General features: G+C 37.1%; 1 protein-coding gene across 1 annotated transcript in view; it reads right to left on the bottom strand.

The window, feature by feature from the left end:
- Positions 1-3,559, bottom strand: part of IKZF3 (IKAROS family zinc finger 3) — a 37,060-nt gene extending 33,501 nt beyond the window's left edge. The window contains exons 1-2 of the mRNA XM_024205201.2: positions 3,520-3,559; positions 2,323-2,433 (exon numbers count right to left, since the gene is read on the bottom strand). Of these exons, the coding sequence (XP_024060969.1) occupies positions 2,323-2,433; positions 3,520-3,559 (151 nt within the window). The remainder of the gene's footprint in view (positions 1-2,322; positions 2,434-3,519) is intronic.
- Between the last annotated feature and the right edge of the window lie 12,889 nt (positions 3,560-16,448).

Below are 16,448 nucleotides of genomic sequence, written 5' to 3'. Positions count from 1 at the left end.
CAGTGTAGGAATACCACCTCCCCAAACAACGTTAGCTACATTAATGGAAACACTCTTCCATTGACATAACCTCCAGTGTAGATGCAGCTATGTCAGGATAACTACATTGGTCAGGGGTATGGTTTTTTTCACATCCCTGACTGACGTAGTTATACAAAAATAACTTTCAAGTGCGGCCAAAGCCTAAGTAGCCCATTCTTTCCCAGAACTGAACACTTTTGCAGGATGTGGTATGGAAGCACTATCTACTCCTGCTGCCTGTGCTATACCTACTTTGTGGAGAAATAAAGTACTTCCATCTCCAATATGGTCATTCTAGCCTCATTCACCAGTTTAGCACTAAATTTACTTTATGTATCTTTTGGATTTTGTTAAAGCAGTTTTATTTTTAATTACTCAAAGGTTCGATGTGAAAGTTCATTTTAGACCAAAGTAAAACTGTTATTTCCAAGTTATGGCAAAAACAGATAATGTCTAACTTTATTCACTTAGATCAGCGGTTCTCAGACTGTGGGTCGGGACCCCAAAGTGGGTCACGACCCCTTTTTAATGGGGTTGCCAGGGCTGGCTTAGCCTTGCTGGGGTCCAGAGCCAAAGCCCAAGCCTCAGGGCTTTAGCCCTGGGTGGCAGGGCTCAGGTTATAGACCCCCTGCCTGGGCCTGAAGCCTTTGGTCTTCAGCTTTGGCACACCTAGGGCAGCAGAGCTTAAGTGGGCTCAGTCTTTGCTCCCCCTCCTGGGGTCGTGTAGTAATTTTTGTTGTTGTCAGAAGGGAGTCGCGGTGCAATGAAGTTTGAGAATCCCTGACTTAGGTGACCAATTCAGAGACAATTTTTTTAAAATGGCATGATTTAAGTAAATCCTGATTCAGAAAACTGTCACCTGAAGCCACAGACATAATTTGTCTTGTTACTAGTGTATTTTCATGTACATGCTGTATTTGAGAGGCAATATGAAACTGGTAAAACACCACATGCCTTTTCCTCAGTATATATTACCACATCCTCTGCCAAGCAGTATTTTTCACTGTCTGTGGTTGAGAACTGGCATAAATGAACATGCTCTACTCAGAGTAGCTGGAATGTTTATTAATGCTGTGATTTCACTTTATGACCATCTAGATACAGAGACCTATTTGAAGGCCCCCCTCTCAAATTTTGCAATCCTAAAGGCCACACCATGACAGATTGTCGGGAGTCCAAGGACTGCATCTTTTATCTTTTTTGCCTATTAGGTGCTTTGATACTACAGAGAAGAAGCCATACCAGTTTCTAGATAGAAAGAGTTAAATAGACATATAAATGTACATAGGATATCTTTTCAATTAAAAATAGGTGCACATGGGTGTAATACTTGTGCTTATACTTGTATCTTCCTTGAGAGAGATATAGAAATTGTTTGTTGTTTGAATTCATTGTCAATAAAAACCTGGAGTTGCTCAGCTTTTTCCTCACTGAGCAGTTACAGGGAAAAGATTACGGTGTGCAGCAGTTTAAGATTCTACAGTGCACCCTTGTCCCAGGAGTTTAGAATAATCTACCCTTTCTTTAGAAAATGAAGCTGAAAGCGGTTAAAATATTCCGAGCTAACAAAAGGGCTAAGTGATATTGATGCACAGTGCCCTGCTAGCTAGCAGGTATATCTTGTTATATGCACACTACTTTTTTCAAAACATTTCAGTGTATGATTTTCAACTACAAAACATTGAGTGAATGATTCTGCAGGAGGTGCATTACCCAAATAATCCTGCTTATCCTTCCTCTCATTATCTGAAAGTCTGTCATGGCTCCCAACAAAATTGCACCCACACTCCCTTCTTCTACAGTCTTCGTATCTGATATAGCATTACTTACTATATGTGTATGACCTGTTTTGTCTGTGTAAGTAATACATTATAAGTTCTCTGGGGCAGGGACCATTTTTCCTTGAGCTCTTGTACAGCATTGAGCACACCATTAGAGCTTGCTAAATAATAAAGTTAGTTAATCTATGAACTCATTCATAAAACCAAGATTGAAATGTACAGCATTTATCTGATAATGAACTTGATAGTGTATGTTTCATGGGTCCTGTATAAATGACCTATGTGCAATCTGCACATGGAGATTGTTTGATGGGAACTAGTAGTACTTCCTCCAATCTCCATATGACCTGGGAATCTGTTAAAATGTTCAGACCTCAAACTCATATTTCAATGTTTGTACATCACGTAGCACACGGGAGCATGATCTTAATTAAAACTTCTAGGCATGAACATAACACAATCAATCAAAGGAATAAGAAGATCTTTAACTATTGGTTTTCATCATGCAACCCCTGTTTACCTCCTGTTTCTTCATGAGGTTGACTGTGCTCTTTCATATCTTCCCTACTATCCATGTTTTCCATCTCCTGGAATTTGTTCACATTACAGTCTTTCAAAACTTCCTGTCCTTCTGAAGAAAGGAAAATGTTAAATGATAATAATTAACCCTTCAATAGCACCTTCCATGTAATTATCTCAAGGCACTTTGCAAACGAAATAATTTTCACAACACTCGAGTCAGTACCCATTTTATGGATGGACAACATTGCAACATAGCTTAATGATTTGCTTATGGTCATTCACTGAGTCACTGATAGAATTGGGAATAGATCCCAAAAACCACACACCGTGCTAAAACAACAACTATCACCAATGCCATAGAATATACATCTAAAAGGAGTGTTAATCTATTGTTCAGACTTAAATATTCTGGAACTGTTCTGAGTCAGGTTAAAAACAGAGATAAACTGAAGTATAAGTAATTATATGTAATATGCTGCAGGACCTTTCTAATGTGTCCTATTGACTAGGAGACCCATTGCAAATTAGTTAATTTTATGAATTAGCAGATAAATAAACAAGAACTTTAAATAAAGCATAGAAAATGATCACAAGATGTACTTTGTTCATATGGAGCTCAATCCTGCAAGGTGCTGAAAACTCTGGCCCCCGTCTAGCAAAGTACTTGAACACATGCTTAACTTTAACCATATGAGTAGTCTCATTGATGTAAATGGATTTGTGCTCCTAAATCACTTAGGTGCTTTTGGAAAAATCACACCCTTAAATATGAAAATTGTTAACTACTTCACTGATGATCATTTTGGCAGAAACAGCAACTATTGTGCTTCTCCCACAATTCCAAATTGCCTCCCAGGCAGAAAAAACCCCAACAATCTCTTAACCAGATACCAAAACCTCCAGCTTCATCTCTAAAACCTTTTCTTTTGTCCATGAGCAATGATAATTCTCAATCATACATTCTTTTGATTCCTCTTCTATCACATTATTTTCTAAAATTCTATTGCCCTCTTATGCATTTACTTCAACTCCGGAGTTTAATTTTCTGTCCTGTAATGTCCATCTTCAGTTTTGTAATGTATCATCTAGTACATTGTTAATCTGAACAGACTGTGCAATTCTTTCATTTTTTTTCCAGTTAAAATTAACTAAGATTTTAAAGAGGAGGGTGAGAGAAAGCTTAAGGGTACAGTACCTGTAGCCACTGACTGTTCCTGAGAATTACTTAGGTCCATACCTGACTGTGAATCTGGAAAAGACACAGACAAAGTAAATGCTAGCAGCAATCTAAATTGCTAATAAAATTTTTTAAATTATCTCTGCTCTAACAAAGCTATAAGAGTATAATTTATTATGAATAAACCTAAACAGCAAAATTGACACATTAATAATCTAAAGAAAGAGCTATCAAAGAATTATTTTTATCAAGTGGAATTTGTACAATATAATTAATTTATACCCATTCTTTTTCTATAGCTCGACTAGTGTTAGGTGTCCAAAACAAGCAAACAGCATTCTTCCTTTTATAGTTTCTCAGTATTACTGAATCAAATCATCTATGTTTTCCATTTAAGACCTCATTCTGAATGCAGCTTGATGGTAGTAGCTATGTATCGGGGGGATCTCTGTGGAGCAGAGTACTAGACGCTCCTAAATTCCCTTATTAACAAAAAGGAAAAAAGCTCCTATTAATTTTGCTACATCAAATTTGTGTAACTAGGGGTGCAAAACTAACTTTGTTTCTGAATTCTCATAGGGATACTGGGGCAGAGATTTTAAAAAATTGGAGACTAAAGATAGACTCCTAAGTCTGTATTTAGGAACGTATACAGTATATGTGATGTGATTTTCTAAAGTGCTGAGCAGCCAACAGGTCCCTTTGAAATCAATGGGAGCCGCAGGTTCTCAGCACCTGTGAAAATGACTTAATTAGGTGTCTAAATGTGACCTTAGTAGCTTAGGCAGTCATTGATTTTTTTTTAAATCCCGGCCTGCGTAGATCAATGTATTGCACTTTCTAGATGCCTGTACTTTCATGACAACTTACAAATGTGGCTGATATTAATATTCACCTTTTTAATGGTGCCATAGCTCCCTGTTCCTTTATTTCCGCTTTCCTTCACTATTTTTGTTTCTTTACTTTAGTTGTCAAAAAATCTTGAATTGTCTTTACACAATCAAACAAGAGACCCAGAGCACATAAAACTCATTCCTGACAGTTACATAACAGAAATACACATACTGTGGCAGTGAGGTGTTAACCACTACTGACATTTACCCCATAATTATCTCTCTTTACCACCACTGTTTATGGAACATTTTTGTGGTCTCTGCAACATCAAAATGTAAAGCTCTGTTAACTAAAAAGTAAAGATGCCTGGCACTGTATGAGGTTATCCTAAAAGTTCTGGGCGAGTGTGACCTTGCTGACATGTTCAGCATAGTAAAAGTAAGTTAAAAAAGTCTTGTACCTACCTGCCTGATAAAGTTGCTAAAAATTTTGGATCTATTTTGGTCTCCTAAATGCTTATGTTTAGCTTTAATTTCTCAAATATTGTATGTGTGTAGCTCCCACCATGGTTAAATAGTAATTAGCAGTAAACAGCAAGAAAAAATTGATCTTTTTTAAGAGTGGGATTGTCAAAAGTATTCAGCACTGGCCTAACTCTTCTCCCATTGAACTTAAATGGGAGCACTTAGGGCAACACTGAATACTTATGAAAATCTCATCTTAAAATTAAATCAGAATCCCTATCTTCTCTCACATTTAGTTATACATGGCATTTCCATAGTGTGTATTAGCCCAGGATCCCAAAATGCTTTACAGACATTAATGAGGCCTCTGAAACTCCCTGTAAGTTAGGTAAATATTATTAAACACATTTTACAGATGGGGGGAAATTTAGGTATAGAAAAATTAAGAGATCCATTCGAGGTCAAAAAACTCAGAGGCAGACTCAAAAACAGCACCAAAAAGTACTGGTTCTCAAACTAGACCATAATATTTATTCTAGGGGTGTCGATTATTGCAGTTAACTCACACGATTAACTCAAAATTAATCGCGATTAAAAAATAAAACACCAATTAATTGGTGTTTTAATTGCACTGTTAAACAACAGAATACCAACTGAAATTTATTAAATAATTTGGATGTTTTTCTATATTTTCATATATATTGTATTCTGTGTTGTAACTGAATATGTGTATATTATTTATTACAAATATTTGCACTGTAAAAATGATAAACAAAAGAAATACACCTCTACCTCGATATAACGCTGTCCTCGGGAGCCAAAAAATCTTACCGCGTTATAGGTGAAACCGTGTTATATTGAACTTGCTTTGATTCGCCGGAGTGGGCAGCCCCGCCCCCCTGGAGCACTGCTTTACCGCGTTATATCCAAATTTGTGTTATATCGGGTCGCATTATATCGGGGTAGAGGTGTAGTATTTTTTCAATTCGCCTCTACAAGTACTGTAGTGCAATCTCTTTGTCCTGAAAGTGCAATTTACAAATGTAGATTTTTTTTGTTACATAACTGCACTCTAAAACAAAACAACGTAAAACTTCAGAGCCTACAAGTCCACTCAGTCCTACTTCTTGTTCAGCCAATTGCTAAGACAAACACGTTTGTTTACATTTACAGGAGATAATGCTGCCCTCTTCTTATTTACAATGTCACCAGAAAGTGAGAACAGGCATTTGCATGGCACTTTTGTAACTGGCATTGCAAGGTATTTACGTGCCAGATATGCTAAACATTCTTATGCCCCTTCATGCTTCGGCCACCATTCCAGAGGACATGCTTCCATGCTTATGATGCTTGTTAAAAAAATAATGCGTTAATTAACTTTGTGACTGAACTCCTTGGGGGAGAATTGTATATCCCCTGCTCTATCTGCATTCTGCCATATATTTCACGTTATAGCAGTCTCGGATGATGACCCAGCACATGTTGTTCATTTTAAGAACACTTTCACTGCAGATTTCACAAAACACAAAGAAGGTACCAATGTGAGATTTCTAATGATAACTACAACACTCGACCCACGGTTTAAGAATCTGAAGTGCTTTCCAAAATCTGAGAGGGACGAAGTGTGCAGTATGCTTTCAGAAGTCTTAAAAAAGCAACACTCCGATGTGGAAACTACAGAATCCGAACCACCAAAAATAAAATCAACCTTCTGCTGGTGGCATCTGACTCAAATAATGAAAATGAACATGTGTCGGTCCACACTGCTTTGGAGTCTTATCGAGCAGAACCTGTCATCAGCATGGACGCATGTCCCCTGGAATTGTGGTTGCTGCTGGCTACAACAGTGCCATGAGAACCCCTGTTCTCATTTTCAAGTGATGTAAACAAGAAGCAGGCAGCATTATCTCCTGCAACTGTAAACAAACTTGTTTGCCTGAGCGATTGGCTGAACAAGAAGTAGGACTGAGTGGACTTGCAGGCTCTAAAATTTTACGTTGTTTTATTTTTGAATAAATATATTTATTTTTTTTACATAATTCTACATTTGTAAGTTCAACTTTCATGGTAAAGAGATTGCACTACAGTACTTGTATTAGGTGAATTGAAAAAAACTATTTATTTTGTTTTTTTACAGTACAAATACTTGTAATTAAAAATAAATATAAAGTGAGCACTATACACTTTGTATTCTGTGTTGTAATTGAAATCAATATATTTGAAAATGTAGAAACCATCCAAAAATATTTAAATAAATGGTATTCTATTATTGTTTAATAGAGCAGTTAATTTTTTTAATCGCGCGATTAATTTTTTTAATCGCTTGACAGCCTTTCATTATTCATGTCTCTTCATCCCTTCTAAGTCACCATGAGATCTCTATATAAGATCTAAAGCAGAGATATTCATAAAGACAAAGATGTCATAATGTAATTCCTAAACATAAAGAGGTAATCTCTCTCCCTCTCTTAATCATTTATTTTTCATTTAACTGCTATGGGATGTCACAGCTCTGAAATCTAATAATTTAATACCATGTCCAGATTTATATGAAGTGTGATAATTCAGTAATATATATATTTGGACTGTGGAAATAACCTCCTCCTTGTCACTTCTGACTCATTTATGATTTTGTGATTTCTGAATAGTGTTGCATGTTGCAAAATAAAGTCTTCCAAAGTTAATGTTTGAATGTGCAGTTCAAGAAAGAACTTAAGCACATGCTTGAGTCTCTAAGTGCTTTCCTGAATTGGGGCCTGAATTAGAAGGAAAGCAATTTGGGGGGTTGGGTGTTCATGCTAATTTCTACAAAATGTTATACTTTTAAATGCTTTACAATAAATGTCCTGAAGGTTGCCTTGAAGGTACTTCATTTTGTATGACAGTTTTTTCCACTGAGAGACAAGGTGAGTAAGGTAACATTTTTTATTGAACCAGCTTCTGTTGGTGAGAGAGACAGTTTTTGAGCTACACAGAGCTCCTCTTCAGGTCTGGGAAAGGAACTCCTGGCATCACAGCAAAATGCAAGGTGGAACAGATTATTTAGCATAAGTAGCTAGTACATATTTTCCACTGGTTTTCTTGCCCATACATTTCACCAGGTACCTTATGTAATGAAAAAAGAGATCCATTTGGTCAAAGACTTTCAGAGAAGACATCTTCTGAAGAACAACCACCAGGGAAAGCTAATGTTTTTCTTCAATCCCATTTCCCACCGATATCAAATAACCACTTAATATGCTGATCATCAACTAAATAGAAGGGCTAAGTAGTTTTGTTCCATTAATGTTAATTTCCTTCTCTGTTACTCTCTGATTTCTTGGGCAACTGTTTGCTGATCTGATGGGTATCGTTCACATGCAGTATTTTTTACTGTACTTGTTCCGCATGTATTGCTTTGATTTTTCCATGCTCTGCTTTCATCTCTAATTCTTTCATTGTTGAATGGACAAATAAAATGTTGGTTTTAGCTACATGACATACATTCTTAGCTCCTGATGGGCCTGATCCCAAGAAGATAAAAATATCCACCTCTAAGAAGGCAGGGACTGTCATTCACTACAAGTTTGTACAATGCCTAGCACAATGGGACCCAATCTGTTGGAGATATGTAGGTGCTACCGCAATATAAATGTTAAACAATACATTAATTTTTTTCGTTTGAAGTATTGATAAAAAAATCATCTCTGATATCTGCAATGTAGATCTCAGAAATAAAGAAAGCTGTATTTCATATACTATAACATATAGTGCGTAATTTGAAGACCTGCTCTAACTTTAATGTTCACAAAAATGTACAGTACAGATCTCCAGTTCTGCATGTCTTCTGCATTTTTGACAGCAGAATCTTAGAAAATAACATATTTTGACCAAAAGTGGGTGAATTTACCCAGAGACAAAAGTCACTTATGTGTTATCTAAAAGTTATCTACAACAGGTTGATCTTTAGGCAAATTATGGAGTACATCCTGTTCTATAACCTTTTTGGAATAACTTGAGATCCTAAGCATCTCTTGAAGTGTTCTCAAAAAGGAATCATCTGGCATCATGTGATATTACCCACCATAAAACTAAATAAGAAATCCAAATGCAAAATCCACCCTTCCTGTATCTCATGACACTCTATGAGTGAATATCTGTCCACTGATATATATATGCCCTTCCTGTGGCTTTCTTTGCCCTTTTCAGAAATTCTCTCTCTTTAAAAAAAAAAAAAAAGCACTATCCCTGTTTTTTTTCCAATCAGGAATGTTAAAGGGGTAGTATTCCCTTCTGACAATGCAAACTCCTCAAATACTCTCCATTGGCAATGAGCACAATTAATAAAAGAAAAAAATAGCTAATTCTCTGATTATTAATGTGTCCTCCAGTTACATTTTCAGTGTAATAATAAATTGTGAAATGTGAATTATCTTTCCATTTTCATGTGATAAGAGATCCTCTTCAGAAGCCTATATTATCTGAAACCATCAATCATGGGAATAAAAACAAATTATTACAAATCTTAACTCTCCAATAATCTGTTTTTTTTTTCAAAGCCTAATTTTATTATATTCAAATCATATCCAAAGAAAAGGTGTTAAAATGCTCAGCAAAAAAGGCAGGGGTCCATTGGTTTATGCAATGTAACTTTTTTCATATTTGTCTTATATCAGAAATAAACACATTACATTGTCATGTTCCAAAGTCTCAGTCAAAAAGTTAAATGCAAAAAAATTAAATATTACTAGAAATATTGGACTTAGAAATCAAGGAGTTTCACAGCTAAGGCATTCGATTTGTCATTTTCTTACCCCATAATGTCTAAATATGAAGGCCTAGAACAGTGTATGACAGGCTTCTACTGTGATACTTATGGGAAACTACCAGCTGATAATAACTAGGTAGATGTCCAATTGGGACCACTGATATCAATTCTAATTATTTGTGTGTTTATACCTTCTAAGTTGTACAAACAACTAGTGTATGTACCAAACAGCCTGATTTTACTACACTATCATATTTTTATTCCACTGTGACAGAATCAAGAGGCCTTAAAATGAGTGGGAAAGGCTCCCTATGCGGGCATGGGGTGGGGGGAGGGCACCTGGCTGGGGCCAAACTCCCAGAACTAAACACAGTGGGTATATCAGGAACATGTTGGGGGCGTGGCTGCACTGTACTGCAGCAGCTATTTGCTCTTGAGGGTCCACAAATGGACTTGGGAACTAAAATATAAATTAAAGTTACCTAGAGACTATCTTAAATTAGGGCTGATCTATGTCCACACAGTTTTTGTACCACTATATTGATTTAGAAACCAATATAGCTAAATCAATACAACTCCCTAGAGTGGACGCAGTTATACCACATAAAGGTATACCTTGTTCAAATAAGTTATATATAATATAATATAAGCACCTTTGTATGGTATTCAATCAGCTCTACCAGTATAAGAACTTTTATATTGTATTCAATAATCTATACCACTTTAATTCACTAAACTGTACCGATATAAGCATCTTTAACGTTATAACTGCATCCATACTAGGGAGCTGTACCATTTTAACTATATCAGTTTTTAAACCACTCGTTATGGTGGTACAAAAACTGTGTTTAGACCAGCCCTTAAGCTCTCAGTGCAGGGACTATCCCTTTATGTGGATTTGTACAGTGCTTTGCACAATAGGACCCTGGTCATCACTGGGGCTTTGGGAAATACGTCACTATAAATAAATTAATTAATTAAAATAAAAAAAAATAATGACATTATGTATCATGTTTTTTCCCCATTCACTAATACCACAGTCTTTGCATAACTTTCAGGCCTCCATATCCATTCATCTGCACCTGAATTTCATCAGACATTAGTCTTCTCTAAAGGACCTTCCTTCAAGCCCTTATGTTTTCTTCATATATCCTCAGACCTCCCTTCTCAGTAAAATATTTTGAGCCAAATCCTTCCTTGTGCCATGCAGGTGTGCTAGAAGGAGAAATGGACATAGGATGCCTCTGTGCTCCATGAAGACAATATCTCTACTTAGCGCTCAGAAAAGCGCAAGGAGGGGCTCACTTACATATCGGCTAGTCCTCATAAACTTAATGGAGGCAGGAACTGCTGGCTAGGGTATATGGGAAGGGTGCAGCTGACTAAAGTGTATGTTGCATTTGGTGCGCAATGTTCATTTACAAAACAGAAGTAAAGTGCAACAGATAGTGAGACTCACTCTATGCCAGCATTAGAGCTGTCAAATAATACTTAACAACAAACTTATTCAAGGAATGTTGTTATATTTTAAGATAAATGATTTTATGAACATTTTATTCTGTTATTTGACCAGCATACAGACATGGCTGAATAACTTGTGAACATATGTAATGAATCATGTATTCAATGACTTGTGATTTTTTTTTCAATTAAATATAAAGTGAATAATATCTTTCTATTGGCCACACAGCTCTAACCTGCAGAATGGCAAGTGTGAATCTGGCACTGTTATGTTCTCTTCTCTCTGTTTGCCATCACCAGTTAAGCGCAGGATTTTGCCTTTTCTATTAGTATATTACATTTTCCAGTGCAACTGTCATTCCACATATCAAGGATGAAATCTCATCCCCATTGAAGTCAACTGAAGTTTTCCAATTGACTTCAATGGAGTCAGCATTTCACTGCAAAGATCTATTTCACAGATTACTATTTGCATTCTCTTGTATTTTCAGTTTCTAAAGACAATTATCCCTGCTATTATTGCATGTAGTAGAGCAATTAAAACTATTTACTTTGTCTTGATATAATCTTAATAGGCATAAGGAAACTGAAATAAAAATACAACAGTCTAGGCCTCTGTCTGCAATCAGATCTACAGTTTAAATTTTGAATCCACCAAGAGTCCTAATGCAAGATCAGTCTTTGTTACATATAGTATGTAATTTCTTTTGCCACTGTCATATAATTTCCAATATTTTTCATATTCAAAACCATGTTATACTTCTAACAAGTGAACAAGGGAAAGCCTATTTAATTTTCAGGTTGAAGTGCCTTATTTGGCATTTCAAACCTCAATAACTTCCTGAAGAAAACACTTGGCCCTATTTCATCTTGTATTAAACAAAGTTATTTCTTTTCACTTTTTAGATTATATCTGTGTCCCTAATAGTATCTTTCTCATAGCCTCAGAGAGTCCAGCTAATACGGCATTAAAGCTCTTTCCCATTAAAGCATTCCCTTTTTCCTAGTCATTTTAATTCCCTTTTTAAATAATTGAGACATTTCAATTTTAGAAATAAATTATGTCATAACCTAAGTAGACTAAACTGATTCTTTTCCACCTTAGCTCTCTACTAAAACCAGAAAATGACCTTGAAAACTCAAAACGTAACAGTTTACAGATTTTTAGTCTATAGCTCCCTCAAAATAAACACGATGGGACTTTAATCTGGTCCTATAACATTGTGCTAATCTTACATCCTTCCCCATGGACCGTGCCTCAACATGATGGAAAGGCTTGAGTAATCCTATGACTCTGAGAACTATGCTGGCAGGAATATAACTGGTAGGGCCACCCATGCCAGATTGGCTCCTACCCTTCAGCCTGACCAAAGGCAGTCCACCTGTCCTCCTGCTAAGAGGTTGGAAGAGGGCTAACAACCTGTTCCTGTAAAAAACAAAGCCGTTACAGAAATATACACTACTTCTCGGCTCAATATTGGAAAGCTGTGATGAAGGCCCTATGTTCCTCATGGAATAAAGAGGCGTAAATCAAGCCAGTCTTATGGACTATACAGTATTTTAAATTAGACTTGGACATACGTTGGAAAATATAATGTCTAGTAGTATGCAGTTATGGACAACATTTTGATTTTCACTTTAAATTTCGATCTACATTGTTATCTACCTTAAGAAATTGACCTTGTGTGGTATGTGGGATATCTTTACTCAGTTTATTCATGCCAATACATTAAATGCAAAAATGCTAATCACACAAGGTCAAATTCTGCATTCCTTAATAAAATAAATTTCCACTAAACTCTAACATTTGGTAAAGTAAGGACTACAGAATATAGCTCATAAACACCAGGCCCAATCTGAAAACCCTTACTCTTGCAAGTAACCATGTGAGTAAAACCTCATTGACTTCCGTGGGATTACTTGTTCTTTTTTTAGGGCAGGAAAAACAAGGGAAGACATCCTTGCCCCACTGAAGTCAATGGTAAAGCTCCATTGACTCCAATGGAGTCAGGATTTCACCTAAAAGTGTAAAACTAGGATTATAACAGAAAAAGTTACAGTTATTGTGTCCAGAGAGAATACAGTGTAACATTATTCCGTACAGCATCTTTCACATAAATTGCATCCGAAAACATAAGAAACTTTAGTACACTTCAAATGCATCAAGTGAATTTCAGAGTGTAGGATGTCACATAGGACCCACTGGCAGCATTAAAACTTGAACCATCAGTAGCAAGATATATTTTACTTGCAAGAGTTTTTAAAAGACAGATAAGCAAATTTTTGGAGAAAAATATACATTTCACAGAGGCAGAGGCCTGCTCATTTCTTATTCAGAGACTGTTTTGTTCTCATTTGCTGAATAAAAACATACAGTAAGTAATCACAACTTGATCAACTAAGAAAAATGAAACTGACACACGCAAGTAGGCAAACTGCAATTAGACCCATTCTTTCAAAGCATTCACGGCTATCAAGCTGTGGCTACCTGAATTGAGTCAGGTTGTATTTAAATTATGAGTCTCCCAGAAATGTACATCTCAAAATCTTTCATCCCAAGAAGGCTAGACATTGTTAAAACAAAATTGTAATGTAACCTACAATAAGGGGGTCTCCCCCTCCAAGTGAGTGAGATTAGGCAGGGCTGATTTTACTCTTTAGGCCTTTTTAACATGAAGAATCGAAACAATGTATTCATAATCTCTCTCTCAAACTACTAGTGAATGGGGCTAATTGCAAAGGTTGTTAACAATATGAAGAAACAAAGTATTTTGCCTCGTTTTAAATACTAGAACCTAAATTAACCTGCAACTTCGTTTGAACTGGATATGAAAGTTGCGTGCGCTTTTTATAAGCACCAAGAAACCCACACGCTCTTAATTCGTTAAAACCCAGAAGATGAGCTGTAGTCAAACCGGGCTCTAAATCTAACTTTAACATACATGTTGCACTGGTTCTGAAATTAAATGTAGAAAGAGGCTCGACTCGTTTCCTGTTTTAGTGCAACACACGATTTGATTCCACCTCTATGGAGTGCAATCCGGTTGCAGAAAAGATGGCAAAAGGAGAAACTTTCAATTAACTGCGAGGACAATCACGATTTATAAAATACTCCACTAAATACGATTAAAGCAACCAAAAAAACAACCACCACCACCCCCCAGGGATCCCTAAACCGGTGCACTACAGCCTTGTAAAAGCAGTGGACTCTCGTCTCACCTTCCATGCTGCTGTTCCACGTGTGCTCCCTGCTCCACGTGCTGGTCCAGGGCTCTAGGATTCTCAACTGCAGCAGGCGGGAGATTCCCAGCGACTGGGCTTCCGCTCTGGATAGGAGACTGTGACATCAGGCATTTAAAGGGACAGGAACTCATTGTCTGTGTGATTAGAGCGGCGCCGGGTGGTGGTTTGAAAACCTCGTGCAAAACGCTCTGCGAGAACACACAGCCCCTGTCATCCCTTTCACGAGTCTGGGTGCAAAATGTCAACCTCTGGCAGGAGACATGGGTCCATTTCAGAATTAGCAAGTATGGTGGTTAATTAACTCCTTTAAAAATTCATTCGTTTCATGTGATTGACATGTGTTTAATTCCAGGCACAAAAAATGCCACCTGGACAGCTAAAATGTGTTACCAGCAAGTTATCTAGAGTGGAAGGAAATTGGTGTGTTTTTGAGAGTGACACTTTTAAGACCATGCGTTTTGATAGGCGGAGGCAATTGGATTAGTGATAAAATAAACATTTAAAATGTCATTAGGATTTTTTAAAAGGCTTCTTCATAGTCCTGTAACCTCAGATTTATAAACATCATAACGTTTTACTCTTCTCCAGCATCCTTTATCCCAATGTGCTTTGCAAACAACCTACACTGCAGAGGCACTGTCATGCAGATATCTGAGGGATATAAGGTCCTGCCTCACCAATCTGTGTGCAGGATGCTTAATAATAGTGCAAAGGAAGGGGGGATTTTAGGTAGGGATGTAAGGTCAATCTCCTATTCTCACACATCCGAAGAAGTGGGTATTCACCCACAAAAGCTCATGCTCCTATACGTCTGTTAGTCTAAAAGGTGTCACAGGACACTCTGCTGCTATTCTCACACAAAGCACCAGTGGATCAAAAAGTGCCATGGCAAACCCTACTCTTAGAAAAAGGGTCACAACAAACATCATGGATCTTTATCTCCATGTCTGCAGAGATGGCTTTCTGACTTGCCAAGTAAAGAAGCAATGGCAGGGTCCCCAGAAACATGCAGATACTACTCGGAGAGAGGAGCAAGGTGTATGAGACAGAATAACAACCCTTGCATTCATGGAGCTACAGCAGTGGCAGAGTTGGGAATAGAAGCCAGGTATCCTGATTACCAAACCCATGTCCTATTCCCTGGATTACATTGTCTCCCCAGAAGCTTCTGAAGGACTCCCAAAAGCATGGGATCCATCCTGGAGGTGTCATTGGTGAAACAGGGAATAAGGTCTTAAGTGACTGCCCCGCTCCATGATCCCATTACCAGAAAGGGAAACTGGGCTCTGAGTTGCTGAGGATGTTATAACACCCCTAAAATGTGGTGCCCTAAGTCATCACATGTCTTGACACATACATACTGTATCTTTCTTAGTTCCCAGTGAATTGTTCCAGGGAAGTTTCTTCACATGCACAACGTGATTAAAAATACATTGTTCTTTCAAAGGAATGGCCAAAGTTCATTCAAGGAATTCCACATGTCCCATGTCTGCCCTCATCTTTAATACAAACAGGAAGTCAACAGATGCTACAGTTTCCAGCATGCATGACCCATCTTGGTCCAGTTGAACTACTGTTGTCTGTAAGATATATGTCTCCATATTAACATAAAAGACAGATGCAATGTGTTCCATTCAAGCAATTTGCCATTGTAGCCCGCATTTGTGAAAATAAATTACCACTCCTTCCGTAAAGCAGGTGATCTAATGGGTCCATAATCCATTAAAACATTTTTCCATTTTAAAAATGGTGCTTATCATTTATACAGTGGTTTTCATGTTTGAAGTCCTTTACAAGTATTCATTCCCACAATACCCCATAAAAGCCATTTGGGAGCTACTTAGTTTCAGTCATCTATTAGTTACTCAAAAGACAGTAACAACTGTATTGCTAAGAAGGATTTGACAGGAGTAACTCAGAACTACTTTGCCTTGGTGGGTTTGTGACTCATTTCTTACAATTTGGCGAGGGTAGTTTAGGACTTTGTTTGAATGAGTGTTGCAATAGCATGCCAGCATGCCCACACTCAACATGAACTAATATTTTCTTTCTTTATATTTAATTTCCTTTATGTGTAACTTGGACTGGTACTGTTTTTACATCATGTAAACATGGTGACATGGTCGTCAGAGACTTGCATCAACACTGTTTTCTCTGTGTTATTCACCCTCACAGGTTTGCATATATATTAACATGAT

Source organism: Terrapene carolina, unplaced genomic scaffold, assembly GCF_002925995.2.
Source record: "Terrapene carolina triunguis isolate 2854851 unplaced genomic scaffold, T_m_triunguis-2.0 Scaffold193, whole genome shotgun sequence".
Classification (NCBI taxonomy): Eukaryota; Metazoa; Chordata; order Testudines; family Emydidae; genus Terrapene; species Terrapene triunguis.
The sequence above is the reverse complement of the archived record's forward strand: the minus strand, read 5'-3'. Positions and strand labels throughout refer to the sequence as shown.